Source organism: Amblyraja radiata, chromosome 6, assembly GCF_010909765.2.
Source record: "Amblyraja radiata isolate CabotCenter1 chromosome 6, sAmbRad1.1.pri, whole genome shotgun sequence".
Taxonomy (NCBI): Eukaryota; Metazoa; Chordata; class Chondrichthyes; order Rajiformes; family Rajidae; genus Amblyraja; species Amblyraja radiata.
The window spans coordinates 98,046,309-98,064,476 of record NC_045961.1 but is presented as its reverse complement, the minus strand read 5'-3'; the positions used below and the strand labels follow the sequence as shown (position 1 = coordinate 98,064,476).

Genomic DNA, 18,168 nt, shown 5'->3' with positions numbered 1-18,168 from the left:
TCCCCGTCTTCAACAATGTTTTAATAACTTAAGCGAATTTTTCTCCAAAGGGAAATGGAGGAAGTGGAAATATTTTAAACTTGGCAAAGCATGTGTTGGACAATTATGTGCAGTTGCCTGCACCTTGCTAACCAGTGCGGACTGGGCGTCCTGAACTCACGCCTCCAACGCCAATATCACGTGTGTGGGTTTTTTTTTACCCCGGTATTGTTAAATCCCAAAGATTTCAAATTATTTTATTTTTCCATCTATTCCAGCAGTGAAACCAAAAAACGATGAGATTTTTTGTGAGATAAAAACATATGAGATAAGATTGAAAAGACTAGGCTTGTATTCACTGGAGTTTAGAAGGATGAGGGATATTCTTATAGAAACATATAACATTATAAAAAGGACTGGACAAGCTAGATGCAGGAAAAATGTTCCCAATGTTGGGCGAGTTCAGAACCAGGGGCCACAGTCTTAGAATAAAGGGGAGGCTATTTAAGACTGAGGTGAGAAAAAACTTTTTCACCCAGAGAGTTGTGAATTTGTGAAATTCCCTGCCACATAGGGCAGTGGAGACCAAACCACTGGATGGATTTAAGAGAGAGTTAGATAGAGCTCTAGGGGCTAGTGGAGTCAAGGGATATGGGGAGAAGGCAGGCACGGGTTATTGATAGGGGACGATCAGCCATGATCACAATGAATGGTGGTGCTGGCTCGAAGGGCCGAATGGCCTCCTCCTGCACCTATTTTCTATGTTTCTATTTCTGACCCAGCCAACGTGCAAGCAACCTTTCAAACAGGCGGCGGGCAAATTGAATTATGAGATTGCCTCATGGAAGACCCCACAAGAAATGGAACAGAGAAATTTAAAGGAAAATTAGTAGAAAAAAATGCAATCGCAAAGTGAAAGAGCGCGCATCGAAAATCGCTGAATGACTATTGCACGACGTTATACAAATATTTTAAATTTTATTTGCAACTTCACGTGTACAAGTTGTACATTCATAATATGGATGATCCAACAAAATACACTCTGGACTATAAGTTATAGAACTGTGTCGTAAATCAGAATGTGTAAGCATGCTTGCAAATAATCACAAAACGAATACATGTCTTTAGTCTCCGTACCACTGGTTTACTGTTTAATCTTGCAATGAGTGTGTCGATCCGGCGCTAGGTTTCACTATCATTATCATTAATCATCTGCATCCCTGAAATGATTTTTATTCATATTGTAAACTCCAACTTGCTATATTTAACATTACAACTTAATTACACACCTGTCTCATTCGGAAATTCGCAAAGCAAGATTGAAAATATAAAAATAAAGGCAAAGCAAGTGACATTTACACACGACTTAATAAAATATATCACATTTATAAAAATTTAAAAATACGAGAAATAAATTAAAAAAAACGTTCATGTGCTGGGTTATAACAGTGCGGTGGGTTCACGGCTGTGGGTATCTGACATTAAACATAAGCACTGACTTCTCGCTCACGGTGTCAAATTATGTTCCTCTAACTCCACCGTTATTCTGCATTTTAAAAACGGACCTGTAAAAAGCCGTGTTTTGCACACTTAAATCGAGCTTAGCTCCAAGAATCATGGCACATGATCGATCGATCGACCCTCCCATCCCACCCCCGAACGAAAAAAAAAAACCGTTTAGCTATTTTATCTTTAAGATACCACTCGGTAATCGCCCTGTAGAGATACGAATTTGGTTCTCTTTGTTGATTTTGGTGACCGTGCGGCAATCCACCAGCTTCTTGTGCCTTCAAAGACCAGGTGATTGCTTGCTTTCTTCCCAAGTTACTACGAGACAACTACTTCTGATATTTACAGTATTGCACTTTACTGCAGTTTCATTGCGTTCCACCGTAAAAAGTCATGAAATGCTCCCCCTCATGTAAATACATGTAAATACTCCGGGATGCTACCATCAACCCGACGTTTGTTCGATCTACACTGTACCCGTTACTTCAAATAGTGTGTGTGTTAACATTTTGTTTTAGAAAACCCTTTCTATCCACCATGCTGTCGTTTTGTGTTTTCTTCCCTCTGCGCTCTTCTCTTAAGTTTGTTGTAAACAATTTAAAAATCGGTTGGAAAATCAAAAGGAAACATTCGAGGTTTTTTGTTTAATTTTCGCCAGCTCCCATTTAAAAAAGTCACTGCTGGAGTTAAATGCTGTCTAGTGTCTAGCGAAACAAAGCTCACAAATATCCAGCCATGGCGACAAAGTACTTCACGAAACCTCCTTCGATTGAGGAAGAAAAGAGAGAGTATAGATATATTTGTCTGAAGAAGGGTTTCGGCCCGAAACGTTGCCTATTTCCTTCGCTCCATAGATGCTGCTGCACCCGCTGTGTTTCTCCAGCATTTTTGTGCACCTTAGATATATTTATTGCTGCCTTCTGCGAGAAGACGACTCGGTTCGATCGTTGAAGAACTAATTCGTCCTTAGTTTTGTGGCATTGTTAATAAGCCCGAGCCCTCCTCACGATCCAAGTGTTTCTTATATATATATCTATAAGTGTGTTGTTACGGTGTGTTGTTATTTGCAGCAAACCAATCATTGAAAGAGCCGCCGTGTAGGAACAGTCAAATCTGCATTCAGTTCGTGTTTATTTATATAAGAGAGAGAAAGCGCCCTTGTTTCAAGCGGAGACCAGCCCCAGACAAGATCATCTTGACGGAGTTCTTCTTCACGGTTTCACGTCTTGTTTTTCATTTCGCACTCTTATGTGTCACCGTTGAGCGCGGGTAAACTCGAATGCGAGATGAATGAATGAATGAATGGTTCGAATATCAAGAGTTCAACCAGGCTAAAACGCCTCCCCTCCATTTTCCACCCAAACCCAACTCGCAAGAAAATGTCAGCAATTTCGCTCAGTCTAAATTGCGACCATCTATGTTCATACCAATGTGCATATAGGCACACATGCACGCGAGTGTACACACAGATTGTACCCATGGCCGAGTCTGCCTTGTCCCAATTTTAAGGGATTTGTAATAAAAGTTTGTTTTAACGCTCCCATCCCGATAGTGTAGACCCTACCCCCCCCCCTAACAACAATGAGGGGTGGTCTTTCTCACCCAGACCAGCCCGTTCCAAGTCGCCCTGCGGCGCAGTGGAGTTCGCCCTGTCCACCCTCGCCCGTGTTGTGTCTGACTCGAGGTGTTTGATGTTTGTGATACCGAGTGATTTTGTTTCTGATTTTTGAGTTTTTGAATGTTTGTTTTTTTAGAAGTGCTCTTGAGATCCGGGCATGGAGTCGCCACTGTTGTTCCCCACATTGGGTTCTTGCATTTGCAGCATGTAGTGCAACTGTTGATACTGACAGAGGAGTTTCTGAAACTGGCAAGTCTGACACTGGCCACCAGTCGAACACTGGGGGTGGTGATGCTGGGGGTGGTGGAGATAGTGGCGACCCGCTTCCGTTGATTGTCAAAGCCCCAGGGCCTCGGCGTGCTTCCTGGCTTTGAGCCTCAGGTCGGCGATGCTCGAGTTCTTGCTGCTGGTCTTGACGGCGGCGGCGGCGGCGGCGGCGGCGGCAGCGGCCGAGGCTGACTCGGCGATGGAGGCGATCTGCAGGCCGAAGGGAGGCGGGGGGAACATCAGATAAGGGGCGTGAGCTGCCAGGTGGTGGTGGAGGTGCGAGTGGGCGTGCGCGACCCCGTCCAACTGTAACTGAGCCTGGACCTGGAGGAAGAGAGAGAAAGGATTTGTTTGGGGGGTTTTAGTGTTAGAAAACATCTACTGCACGATTAACTTAAAAACAAGGGACTGTAAATGCTGCTTAACACAACAGGACACAACGTGCTGGAGTAACTCAGTGGACCAGGCAGCATCTCTGGAAAAATAAGAAACTGTAAATAGAAACATAGAAACATAGAAAATAGGTGCAGGAGTAGGCCATTCGGCCCTTCGAGCCTGCACCGCCATTCAATATGATCATGGTTGATCATCCAACTCAGTATCCCTTCCCTGCCTTCTCTCCATACCACCTGATCCCTTTAGCCACAAGGGCCACATCTAACCCCTCTTAGAATAGAATAGAATAGAATAGAATAGAATAGAATAGAATATGTTTATTGTCATTGCACAAAACTGAGCAACGAAATTCCATTTGCTTCTCCTCCGTTAAAAGAAATACAACACGACAACCAATACACATATGTACAGTTAATAGTAAAATAATAAATACATTTTTAAAAGAGTTAAAAGAATTTAGCGGTATTCCTCGAAGTTACTTCTTGCTTCCCAGTGTTCACTATTGGAGTTGGTTGATCATCCAACTCAGTATCCCTTCCCTGCCTTCTCTCCATATCACCTGATCCCTTTAGCCACAAGGGCCACATCTAACTCCCTCTTAAATATAGCCAACGAACAGGCAGAGAATTCCAGAGAATCACCACTCTCTGTGTGAATTTTTTTTTTATCATCTCGGTCCTAAAAGACTTCCCCCTTATCCTTAAACTCTGACCCCTTGTTCTGGACTTGCCCAACATCGGGAACAATCTTCCTGCATCTAGCCTGTCCAACCCCTTAAATTTTTTGTAAGTTTCTATAAGATAACCCCTCAATCTTCTAAATTCTAGCGAGTACAAGCCGAGTCTATCCACTGCACGATTAACTTAAAAACAAGGGACTGTAAATGCTGCTTAACACAAAAGGACACCGAGTTCTGGAGTAACTCAGCGGACCAGGCAGCATCTCTGGAGAAATAAGAAACGGTAGATGCTGGTTGCTGGTAGATGCTGCAGACACCAGACTGATTCCTGGGATGGCAGGACTTCCATATGAAGAAAGACTGGGTAGACTCGGCTTGTACTCGCTAGAATTTAGAAGATTGAGGGGGGGTCTTATAGAAACGTACAAAATTCTTAAGGTGTTGGACAGGCTAGATGCAGGAAGATTGTTCCCGGTGTTGGGGAAGTCCAGAACACGGGGTCACAGTTTAAGGAAAAGGGGGAACTATTTTAGGACCGAGATGAGAAAAACATTTTTCACGCAAAGAGTGATGAATCTGTGGAATTCTCTGCCACAGAAGGTAGTTGAGGCCAGTGCATTGGCTATATTTAAGAACATGGATCGGTGACGCCTATCCATGTTCTCCAGAGATGCTGCCTGACCCCGCTGAATAACTCCAGCACTTTGTGTCCTACTCCACGATTAACAACTATCCAGAAAATAAAGTAATGGTGCATTGGCAGACCACCGCTCTATAATGTTTCAGAGGTTAGCTTATTGTCACGTATGCACAGCCCAGTGACATTATTCTGCACAACCCGCAAATGCACAGACGTCGCCGTATTTTGGCGCCGTTTACAGAGTAAAAGATAAAGTCCAAAGTCCTGTCCACATAGGAATAGGAATACTGTATTGTCACGTGTGACTAGGCACAGTGAGATTCTTTGCTTGCATACACAATGTATACAAATAGCAGCCACCTACGGCGCTGACAAAGTTACAAAGCACGCTGGCTCCTCCTTTTGCCCCCACCCAAAAAAAAAAACACATGCTGGAAGTACTGCAGCGCCTCCGATCCAGGTAAGACATAGACTACTGCAGGGCTCTGCCAACGTCAATGGGGGTTTGTGTGTGTTTTACTCCCAAATAATTAGAAACCCTCAGATCAAAAACTTGTTTTTCCTTCCTCCATTCGTACCAACCCTTTCCAATGATTTAATGCTCAAGATGATGTCTTAGCAAATTTACGAGGAACCCCGGCCATTTGCCTTTCTGAAATTTGTTTTAATCTTCTGGCTTCGAAATGAATCCTAATTGCAGAGATCATCCGGAGTCATCGTTTGTTCGTGAGATTTCTCACTGTCCCCCCCCCCGAACCAAGAGCACCTAGCTAGATAAACTGAAAAGCTTGTCGGTGACAAATATTGATATGCACTATATTAAGGGACGCAGAGAAACAAACTGTACTGTAATAGGAACCTAAAGGGTAACTTTTTCCACACAAGGGGTGTATGGAACAAGCTGCCAGAGTAGTTGAGGCAGGGACTAGCCCAACATTCAAGAAACAGTTAGAAAGGTGCATGAGTAGGACAAGTTTCGAGGGATATGGACCAAACGCGGGCAGGTGGGACCAGTGCTGCTAGGACATGTTGGCTGGTGTGGACAAGTTGGGCTGAAGGGCCTGTTTCCACACTGCATCACTCTATGCTATGACTCTATATGACTCTATAGGGCTATAGTTGTAAGGAGTGGTTGGAAAGGTTTAGTATACTCTCTCTGGGACTTAGAACGCCGAAGGATAACTTTAGGATGCTCATAACATTCAGGGATTTGTTGATTAGATTGATTGAAAAGACTAGGATTGTATTCACTGGAGTTTAGAAGGATGAGGGGGAATCTTATAGAAACATATAAAATTATAAAAGGACTGGACAAGCTAGATGCAGGAAAGGTGTTCCCAATGTTGGGCGAGTCCAGAACCAGGTGCCACAGTCTTAGAATAAAGGGGAGGTCATTTAAGACTGAGGCGACAAAAAACGTTTTCACCCAGAGAGTTGTGAATTTGTGGAATTCCCTGCCACAGAGGGCAATGGAGGCCAAATCACTGGATGGATTTAAGAGAGAGTTAGATAGAGCTCTAGGGGCTAGTGGAGTCAAGGGAATATGGGGAGAAGGCAGGCACTGGTTATTGATTGGGGACGATCAGCCATGATCACAATGAATGGCGGTGCTGGCTTTCTATGTTTCTATAGTGAAAATCTTTCCCCCCGCAGAGCATGGGAGTCTAAAAACCGAGGGCACCGGTGTAAAGTGAAAGGGGGGAATTTTAAAGGATATCAGACTGGTAAGTTTCTCACACTGAGACTGGTTAATATCTAGGACGAGCTGCCAGAGGAGGTGGTGGATGCAGATACAATTTGAATGTTTTATACGCATTCGGAAGATAGATTCAAAATGCTGGAGTAACTCAGCGGATCAGGTAGCATCTCTGGAGAAAAGGAATAGGTGACGTTTCGGGTCGAGACCCTTCTCTGGACTGAGAGCTCTCGATATCTCAATGATTATTGCATTTATCCCATTCATTTCTCCCAGGTACCGTCTATATCTCTGGTTCCCCTCTCCGCCGGCTCTCAGCCTGAAGAAGGGTCTCGACCCGAAACGTCACGTTCATTTTCTCCAGGGACTCCCCCCTGACCCACTGAGTTGCTCCGGCATTTCGTGTCTATCTTAGATGTAAACCAGCGTCTGCAGTTCCTTCCCCTGCGGAAGGTCGATTGTGATAGGAACGGTATGGAGTGGTGCAGGCCAAATGGGATTAGTGTAGAAAGGCACCCAGGCCAGCACGAGTCAGGCGCACCAAAGGGCACCATTTCTGTCCTGCACGTCTCTATGAGCTGGATATACGGGGATATAGCTAACCAGCATGGAAGAGGTGGCATAGATGCCAAAGCATAGATTGGGTGAGTGTTAATTAATGAAAAATGAAAAGAGAGTGTTAGATTAGTTCTGGTGTCAGGGGTTATGGGAAGAAGGCAGGATAATTGAGTTAGGAGGGAGAGATAGATCAGCCATGACGGAGTAGACTTGATGTGCCGAATAGACTAATTCTGCTCCTATCACATGGCCTTATGAACATGAGATAAACGGAGAGAGGGTAGTGTGCGTTGTAGAATGGTGCGGCACAGAAACAGGCCCTTCTACCTTCGCATCTATGACCTCCCTTCCCCCGCCCCCCGTTGTCCCTGTCTACACCAATTTACCCACATTAGTCTTTCAATGCCTTGGACGACAACTGAGAAATAGATAATAGACAATAGACAATAGACAATAGACAATAGGTGCAGGAGTAGGCCATTCGGCCCTTCGAGCCAGCACCGCCATTCAATGCGATCATGGCTGATCATCCCCAATCAGTACCCCGTTCCTGCCTTCTCCCCATATCCCCTGACTCGGCTATCTTTAAGAGCCCATTATGAACCACTAGATTGGGCTCAAGAATAAGGAAGAGAGAGATGATGGTTTTGGGCAAAATATTAATTTTATTCCTCTCTTATAACAGTGAAGCCCGGCTCATTTTCGTCAGCGGGCATTTGATGTTGTATCTTATTTCTGCCTAAAATAATGCCTGGTAAAAAAGGGGGTGAAATGAAATGTTCCGGTAAAGGAAAGTGAGTGACACCTTTTGGCAGGTTGATGTGCCCCGGGCAGTCTGTAATGTAAACTCTACCGTGCAATGTAAATTCCATCAGAATGTTACTAAATATTTTGCAAAGGCATCGCAGGGAAAGATATTCCTCATCCAATTGTCTGCGCCGTTCTGATTCCGCCCAATTACACGGAAGTCTGGATCTGATCACAACCCTGACCCAGGCAAAATGTGTTCTTTGTGTATGATATTAATTCTCGTCGCTTGCCAAAGTACTTGTCCATTTGCCTTCATTAAAGCTACACGAGATATTAATTGTAAGCGCGATCCCTTCTTGCCAATTTTCTTTTGCGATTGGGGCGTTGTGTTTCCTGAGGCGGGGACTTTGTGAGTATCCTCGGTCAACGAGAGACGGGTGCGAAGGCAGACGCAAAAAGCTCGAGTAACTCAGCGGGACAGGCAGCATCTCTGGAGAAAAGGAATAGGTGACGTTTAGGGTCGAGACCCTTCTTCACACTGGGGAGAGGGGAGTGAATGAATGGAAGAGATGTAAAGGAAGGTGCGGGCGAGAGGTGTGTGTTTCGGGTAACCAAGACGGAATTTTTTCCCCCGTTAACTGTAAGGCATGCGGGCCCGTACGGACTTGACCCTGTAAACCGGTGCCCACGTCAACCATTGATAAATAATGTTGATTAAGTCATTAAACCTATCAAAGCCAAATCGAGCGGCGAGTGAACCACCACGCACCTAATAGTCCACGTGTGGTTCGATTTCCCGCTGATCCAAGCAGGCGCGACTGTTATTAAACCCCAAATGACTTCCCAAATTAAAAATATATTGCCACGAAGAAGCAGCTGGAAGCGCCACAGACCAGTGTTCGATCCTAACTCGGGTGCTTTCTCTCCCTCTCTCTCTATCTCTCTCTGGAGTTTACACGTTCTCCCTGTGACTGCGTGGGTTTCCGCCGGGTGCTCCGGTTTCCTGCCACAACCCAAAGACGTGCGGGTTCGTAGGTTAACTGACCGCTGCAAATGTGGTCCCAGAGTGCGGGGAGTGAATGAGAAAGTGGGATAGCACAGAAGTAGTGTGAACGGGGTGATCGAGGTGGGCTGGGTGGGCCGAATGGCCTATTCCTGATACTGTATCTCTGGAATAAGACCGAGAATTGCTGGGACGCCACATCCACCGGCCGGGTATATCAGGAACGTTGCAATACCCGATTATTAAACGATTTACGATCAGCCTGCAGTTTCAATTGTGAGGCTAATAAACTAAATCACTCGCGTTGGGCAAACGGCCCAGGGAAAAACAAATACCTGTTGGAAGGGCATCCTTAATGCTCCCATGTTGACGTACGGAGCAACTCGACAAGCGTCTAAATGGCCTCCGGGTCCTAATATCACCCCTGGTGGATATGGGCGAGAAGAGGAGAGAAGGACAATATTAATACAAGATATATTTGTACACTCTGGAGTTTGGAAGGATGAGAGGGTATCGCATTGAAACATATAAGATTATTAAAGGTTTGGACACGCTAGAGGCAGGAAACATGTTCCCGATGTTGGGGGTGTCCAGAAAAGGGGGCCACGGTAAGTTTTAAGAATAAGGGGTAAGCCATTTAGAACGGAGACGAGGAAACACTTCTTGACACGCAGAGAGTTGTGAGTCTGTGGAATTCTCTGCCGGTTCTCTGGATACTTTCAAGATAGAGCTCTTAAAGATAGCGGAGTTAGAGGATATGGGGAGAAGGCAGGAACGGGGTACTGATTGGGGATGATCAGCCATGATCACATTGAATGGCGGTGCTGGCTCGAAGGGCCGAATGGCCTACTCCTGCGCCTATTGTCTATTGTCTATAATTTAGAGAAGATCGCGGCAAACCTGGAGGGGGGGGGGGGGGGGGGGGGGGGGGGGGGGTTTCCCTCGTGGTGCAATCACAAGGAATGGTTTTGCTTTTCAACCCCCATTGAGACATCTTTCCGCCGATTTCTACAGATGCCTTTGTAAACCATCTAACACAGACCCGAACGTTCTTACAACCATTGAGGCGTAGTAATGTCCGAGCTAATGTAGGAGGCGTTACAAGCAATTAATGCGCGGCAAACTCCACAAAACAAGTAAAGAGTTCGTGAAAAAGATGATATATTTTTGTAAATCTGGTATTACCCGGGAATAGGTATTACCCGGGATACCGGATATGACTTTCCTGGAATGAAAACGATGGGATTGATCACATTCCACTAGAATCGTATTCGGAATCTATGATCCATATTTCTAGAATCACACCTGCCCCGGCCAGCGGTGATCAGTCGGCGAAGTTTTTTGAAAGGCGCATGTGAATTGAAATAAAATCCACCCAAGTATTTTCATGTGTTTGGAAACGATTTCAAGAGAGTGTCTTACGCAGAGTGGTCTCATTGCGGACACAATAACGGGTGGGCCATGCTTTGTCTAGAGGGGGTCGGGTTTTGACGGGGACCGGTGTGGTTTTACTCAGGAATTTATTTTACAGGTTAGCAAATGAAAAACACATTGATCTCCTTGGTCGGTTTGTGCACTGTTCCCCCATCCCCCTCCCCCCCCCCCCCCCCCCCCCAGTTTGAATGTAGCTTTATTTCCCTGCTCGGAGGGGCTGTTTGTGTTGAAACTGAACGCTCTCCGCTTTCGCCTGAATGCCGAGTTATGAAATTGATCCCGAAATGAACAAGGCGAGAGCCGCGGGGCCGGAGTGCTGAGGCGGGGTGAGGGGAGAGGGGAGGTTGATCGAGACATTGCAAGTCAACCACAAAACGTTACCTTTATGCATTTGATTCTCCTGCTTACGACATTTGGCTCGTCTATTCTGAAACCAAACCTGTGGAAGGAGGGAGAAGGGAAATTAAAGAAGGGTTTCGGCCCGAAACGTTGCCTATTTCCTTCGCTCCATAGATGCTGCTGCACCCGCTGAGTTTCTCCAGCATTCTTGTCTACCAAGGGAAATTAAAAATCGGGCCCGGAGTTGAATCGATAAACGCTGCCCCGGTTCACTTTGCCGTGGGGGCCGCGTTATGCGTTACTATTGTATCTAACGTGAAATAGCAAGGTGAGTATGATCCAATAACAGAAAACCGCTGCGATATATCGCGGCCTTTCAATAAACCGCCCTCGGGAAACGACAGGCATAAAATAACTGGTTGTTTTGGCACGGGGCTGTAAGTAAACTGTTGTTTGTACATCTGACGGAGTGTAACGCGGTGGAAAGTTGTTCTGCGTGGCAGCAGCGAATCATTAGGGGGTGGGGGGTGGGGGGGTATTGTGTTTTGTTTTTGTGTTGGGAGCCGGCGAAACGAAAGCTTAAACTGGTGTACGCTTCCATGCAGTCACATCACAAACTGTAAAAAAAAAAGCCATCCTTTGATCTCTGGTAACATTTGCCAAATGATCACGCGGTTTAATTAATTGCATTTCCTAAATCAAATATACCTTGAAGCTGCCTCTAATTGCTTTAATAATGGTCATTTGAAATCGCATAATTAATGAACACAAAAAACTTCAAACGTATTGTTAGATTACCCAAGATACCACGTAATGCTCTGTAGTGTGTTTCTGGATCATTGAAGCGGATTTAGTGTTTAAAGTTAGGATTAGGATATAATCGCCAATGTAAATATGGGAGCCGCATAATGGATCTCCTCAATATCATTACTGCATTTGAATGTTATGCCTTCAAGTCAACACTACACAAGAATAAGAGAGTGCGGTATCAGGTCCTAATGAATATCCCTTTAGTCCCAGCCCCTTTAAATATGCAACAAATCAAAAATCATTTTCATAATCGCTGTTACTTGCCCCTAAATTTTTTTTTTCAGGAAAAAAAAAACGTTTTTATGTTTATCGAGGTGTTCCAATTCCTTGACAGAGTTGTTCCCGAATCAACAAAACCAGAGTAAATTGGTTGCTTTGGACTCTGGTGAAAATTGACGAGGGATTGACGAGGGAATGGCTGGGGTTTGGCAGCTTTAAAACTTGAAGCTAAGTTAAAAATGACCCAAAGTTCGGTAATTCTTCTGTCGTGTGGGGTGGTGGTCTGGTGAGATGGGGAGGGGGGGGGGTCTTATGTATTTCCCAACTGGTTTACTTATATAGACAAAATAAGACAAGCATTTTACTGCCCCATCTCACCCCACTCTACCCGTTTCTCTCCCTCCACACACACACACATATATATCTACAGAGAGAGGGGGTGGGGGTGAGGAGGGGGGGGGGAATGTATTTTCCAACTGGTTTAAGGATATAGACAAAATAAGGCTGCAATTTTACCGCCCCATCTCACCCCACTCTACCCGATTCTCTCCCTCCACACACACACATATATATCTACAGAGAGAGGGGGTGGGGGTGAGGAGGGGGTGGGGGGGGGGGGGGGGGGGGCAAGTTTTCATATAAACTACAAGGCGCTGCTAGCGGTCCTTAAACAGAACAACGCCAATCTATTAACACATTTAGTCCGTTGCATGACTAAAAGATCTCGACTCGAGCCTAAACGCAGCAATAACGTATTTACAAGCGGGGGTATGGGGAGATAGCGCGCTGGGTCGAATGAAACCATTGGGTTAAATCTCGTGAGATGCGGAGATCAATTACAATTAGAGGCCGAATGTCGATTTCAAATATGTTAAGTTAAAACAACTACATTGTTTCAGTCCGTTTTACACAATCAATTCTTTATTAAGCCTCACTAAATGCTGCGTTTTGGAAACGGCGGTAATATGATTTCTTTTTGATTTCCATTAGCGGCAGTGAATAATGACATTTAATTTAGACCTGCGCCATAAACGAGAATATATTATGTGTAATTGAATTACCGGCTGGTCCTCACCGCCCTCATAAGTTTAAATTACACAGTGACAGATGCCTGGTGCGGCTTTGGAGGACACCAGGTTAACGATACCTATATTTACCAGTCACTCGGATTTCGTTAGAATGGATTTTCTCGCTGCCCTCTGCCCATCCCGCCTTAGTTCCACCTCTGATCTATTCTCCCGTTGATCAGAGGAGTTATAGTCCTTTTTTTGTTTGTTCGTGAGATTTATATCATTCCCAGAGAGTGTGGGGAGTGTTATATCAAACCCTTCCTCTCACGGGAGTGTTCTAATCCTCCGTTATATCGGGAGAGTGACATTGTACCTCGTTGTCCCTGGTATGTTATCCGTGCATGCAGATTCCTCCCCCGCTCACCCGAATGTTTATTATCCCCTCGAAGGTACACAAAAATGCTGGAGAAACTGAGCGGGTGCAGCAGCATCTATGGAGCGAAGGAAATAGGCAACGTTTCGGGACGAAACGTTGCCTATTTCCTTCGCTCCGTAGATGCTGCTGCACCCGCTGAGTTTCTCCAGCATTTTTGTCTACCTTCGCTATTTCCAGCATCTGTAGTTCCTTCTTCAACATTTATTATTCCCCATTCATCCCGAGAGGCAGGATCACTCTCTCTATCCCCAGGGTTAGATTGTGGGCCAATTCCTCCCACCCGTTGCTCTGTTACAATGGCCCGTCTCGTTCGCTGACGAGAGGATTCAATTACGCCGAGTGACTGGCCGCGGTTGACAATTGTTATATCTGATCTCGCGGAAGGGCTTTAATTCTGCCTACATTATATACCAAGTCAATGCCTTGACCCCCATTTAACGTGTCGCATCACTAATCCGCGCTTTATCTATTAACCCGCTAGTTGTCTCCTTGCTCCAATCTCTCCCCTATCTATCTCTGTATCACCGTCTCCTTGTTTATCTATTTGTCTGCCTTTGACACCTCCCCCGAGATTTCAATTTAAAACGTAATTTGACTGTTGGATAATGCGCGCCCGGTATTTTGTAAAATGTACATTTCCTGTAAAGATTATCATTTCCAATTCATCATTTCCAATATGTATATATATATAGAAAGTATTCTTATTTATTCGGTTATGTTGCTGTTTCCTGTTTTTAATCACCCTTACAGTCCAAATCATCGCACAAAATGTAGTGTGTGTGTGTTTCCCGAAATTTGATCCCGGGTACTTATTTCCCTTTTGCCTGGTCCTTAGCTCATGTAATGCTAATTCGATGAATGTGCTGAAGGGACGTTTTTGGCCATGTTTGGGCCAATCTGACTGTTTCCTTTAGAAAATATTCGACTTCATTTTTATTTTTGCGGGGGGGGGGGGGGGGGGGGGGTGGGGGGATGTTTTTTGACTGGTGGGTAGTTTAGTGGGTAGGAATGCTAAACTGGTTTTTTTTTAGCACGCAGACTTGTGATCTGGTCTGAGTCTGAATGCTAAAAAGAATTAAGTTAGTGTAATTCTGTGCCAACATGCAAGCAAGCCCATGATCAGTGCTTAGACGTTGAAATCGCGCTGGTTTGAATTATGATGGGCTAGGAGTGTTAATACACAATAGTAAGTGTACCAACATGAACATGTTCTGCTTCCAGAACTAAATATCCCTTGCTGGTCTTTTTGCCTGAATTCCAACTCCACGCGGTGTTATTTTATGACTATTTAGGATTCAAAGACGATAATTAACGGTAGCTGTGGTGAACCGCGTGTGACCACAAACAAGCCTCACCCTAGAGTGTTTGTTGTTGTGTTAGATCTTCTCATTGAACCCAGCTCACCTGGACCCTGGCTTCCGACAACCCTAGTCTCTGACTCAACTCTTCCCTCATGAAGGCGTCCGGGTAGTGAGTCTCATCGAAGAGCCTCTCCAGTTCATTCAACTGTTCCAGTGTGAAGTTGGTCCGGCTGCGTCTCTGTTTTAACTTGGTCTGCCCGTCCTCGTCCTCCGATTTCACGTCATCCCTCTTCTCCTTACATTCATAAATACCTGAAAGAGACGATTTTGTTTGGTGATCCATTATTACAGAAGGTGGGAGAAGAAGGGGGCTTCCGTCCTCTCTCTCTCTTTCTCTCCCTCTCTCTCCTACTCTCTCTCTCTCTCTCTCTCTATCTCTCTCTCTCCATCTCTCTCTCCCTCTCTCTCTCCTCTCTCTCTCTCCTCTCTCTCTCTCCCTCCTCTCTCTCTCTCCTCTCTCTCTCCTCTCTCTCTTCCTCTCTCTCTCTCTCTCTTCTCTTCCTCTATCTCCTCTCTCTCTCTCTCTCGCTCCCCTCCTCTCTATCTCTCTCCTCTCCTCTCCTCCTCTCCTCTCAAGCTTCGCTCTCTCTCTCTCCCTTCGGTACCCTCTCTCTCTCTCCTCATCGTCCTCCTCCCGCTTCTCTCTCTCTCTCTCCCTCTTCTCTCTCTCCTGTACTCTCTCTCCTCATCTGCCCTCTCTCTCTCTCTCTCTCTCTCTCTCTCTCTCTCTCTCTCTCTCTCTCTCTCTCTCTCTTTCACTTACTCTCTCCCTCAATCTCTCTCCCTCTATCTCTCTCCCTCTACTCTCTCGCTTTCTCTCTCTCCCATCCCTCCCTCTTTCCTCTCTCTTCCCCTTTCCCCTCTTTCTCTCCACGCCCCTCTCTCTCTCTCTCTCTCTCCCTCTCTCGCTTTCTCTCTCTCTATCCACCCCATCCCCTCTATCTCTACCTCACACACACAAACAAACACCAACTCGCACACATGTACATTATGAACTCCAATATAATAGTACATAACGCAACCACAATGAATAAAATGGATTGTTCTAACAATGGAAAGAGGAGGTGTGAGTCAGTCAGGGTGGGGGGGGGGGGGGGGGGGGGGGGGGATAACAATTGACCATCACAATATCTTTGTTGATCAATTTCAAATGATATTTCACATTCTTAACTAGGGATGTTTTCCTCTCATTTTAAGATGCAGACTACATCGGGACTACTGTTGGCTTTTTGACAACCACCAAGCAAACTACATGACGAGGGGGAAAGCGCTGGGCTTGAACATGGTGTTAACTTTTCTATCGGCCGCAGCCCACCCTTGCCCGAATCTGGGCATCCTGCCTGTTAATTGTTTTTGCTTTTGTCGTTCTCCAGATCTGAGACGAGCGACACAGGCCTGTAAAAGAGACGCGGCCTCTTTATATTTAAAAAAAAAATGATATGATCTGGTTGTCTTTCAGGGTGGGGAGGAATATCTCTCACCTTTTAAAATGCCTCGCTGGCATTTTATCCGTGCAAGAACAAAGCGGCGCATAGACAAGCAAACTCCATGTTCCAATTAAGGAGCATAAACACGCGTGCGGGTTTTGCAGTGTTTTTCCCCTCTCTGCTGTCATTACCAGCACAACACAATCTTTGATCACCGCGGGTGCCAAACGGCATTTGTATTTCAGTCTGTGCCGTAACACGAACACTTCCAACTGCCAAACACTGTCAGGCGACTGAATCATAATAATGGGAGATTGCAGCATTTTCAACCCCCCTTGTTGATTTTATAACACGTCTGCATTACATACTGACTAGAAATCTCGCCCCAGACCCGTCCTGAAACATATCCCCATTATTAATGGATGCACCGACCGGCCATCTGTGCACATTGGAAACTTTTTTTTTGTTGTATCGTTTTCACTGGTTTTCTCATCTGGATTATTGAACGCTAATGAGTCGTTGTACCGGGGCGACTTCCCTTGGCTCGTCCCGACCGACAGAAAGCCTTGCCCGCCCGTTACCTCGGTGGCAAGGTTGGGACGCCTACGTCCCTGCTGTCGCTAGACTATTTGAGAGAAGAGAGATATGTGAGCGTGTTCCCCAACGATTCTGCAAACGTCAATTGCTGTCCAAAGGCATCCTTTCCGAATTTAAGATAAAAGCATTATATGCAAACCTGCAAAGCTTGGGGGGAGATGGGAGATGCTATGTGGTTGCTTTACCACGATAAAGGCAACGCCAAATTTAATTCCGAGCCTGTATTTTTCATTTCTGATCTTAGCACCTCGAAATACTTCTATTTTTAAAAAAAATGAGCTCGGGAATAAAAGTTTAAGAAATTGATTTAATAAATCGTCTGTGACCCTGTGTCCCTCCGTGCCGTCTGAACTATAAATCCTAGGTTATAGGAGTACAGTTCTGGTTATTTGTCCTGTCTCGGGTTGAATGCACGTGTTAACACTTCATCTTGAAGCCCGGTGTCAAATCTAGACTCTGATAGGAACAGGGTTTGCATTTGTTGAACGCGAAATATACAGGCAACGTTATCAAATATTAGTAAATTATAATATAGAAAACGACTTTAAACCCGTTCCTCTTTATTTGTGGGCGAGAGGATGTCTTAAATTTTTTTAATAAAAGAATGAATTTGAATTGAATTGAATTCTTTATTGTCACCAGTGACAGGTCACAGTGAAATGAGGGGGGAAGCAAAGTAGATATAATAGAAATAGTTCATAGAATTAGGTTTTTAAGAAGGAACTGCAGATGCTGGAAAATCGAAGGTACACAAAAATGCCGGAGAAACTCAGCGGGTGCAGCAGCATCTATGGAGCGAAGGAAATAGGCAACGTTTCGTCCCGAAACGTTGCCTATTTCCTTCGCTCCATAGATGCTGCTGCACCCGCTGAGTTTCTCCAGCATTTTTGTGTACAATTGAAGTAGGTTGGTTTTTTTGTAACGCCCAAAACTAGGATGGATTTTGTTTTTGTTAAACTTCAGCCTGAAGGTGAGAATCATGAGGGTAAAATCCATGTCACAAGAAGCGCTTTGATCATTCAATATCCTGCCAGGCCAAGTCCCGGGATTTGTTTAACCCCGGGTTTTCCATAACAGCGTTACAGGAAAACGAAATCCTCGACTTATTACAAATGAATCTTCGCCGAGTCTCCCTCCCCCTGAAGTGTATGGATCATAATAAACTACCCTCCTTACACCAATGGAGATGGCTTCCCTTGTTTAAAATTTCCCCGAGACTGCTGCTCATTCGATCATCTGGGATAATCGCATTAGAAGAGGCGATGTTATGATTTCTTTCAAATCACTGTGTGTGAATCCGGCACAAATACGAAAGGCAATAAAGAGAGTCTGAACAATATGTTATTGCCTTCAATTGAATAAAACTGCAACATTAATATATATTGGACATAACGAATGCAGCGTTGAAGAAAAGCACGCTATAAATGCTCCATTTAGCAC

General features: G+C 45.1%; 1 protein-coding gene and 1 long non-coding RNA gene across 4 annotated transcripts in view; both read right to left on the bottom strand.

The window, feature by feature from the left end:
• Positions 1-940: 940 nt before the first annotated feature.
• LOC116974631 overlaps positions 941-18,168 on the bottom strand; it is a 25,708-nt gene continuing 8,480 nt past the window's right edge. For all 3 annotated transcript variants that reach the window (XR_004412401.1, XR_004412402.1, XR_004412403.1), the window contains exon 2: positions 941-2,521. This is a non-coding gene — a long non-coding RNA (uncharacterized LOC116974631). The remainder of the gene's footprint in view (positions 2,522-18,168) is intronic.
• Positions 1,981-18,168, bottom strand: part of shox (short stature homeobox) — a 17,856-nt gene continuing 1,668 nt past the window's right edge. Inside the window, exons 2-5 of the mRNA XM_033023312.1 lie at positions 14,748-14,956; positions 10,911-10,968; positions 9,431-9,519; positions 1,981-3,697 (exon numbers count right to left, since the gene is read on the bottom strand). Of these exons, the coding sequence (XP_032879203.1) occupies positions 3,443-3,697; positions 9,431-9,519; positions 10,911-10,968; positions 14,748-14,956 (611 nt within the window). The 3' untranslated portion in view covers positions 1,981-3,442. The remainder of the gene's footprint in view (positions 3,698-9,430; positions 9,520-10,910; positions 10,969-14,747; positions 14,957-18,168) is intronic.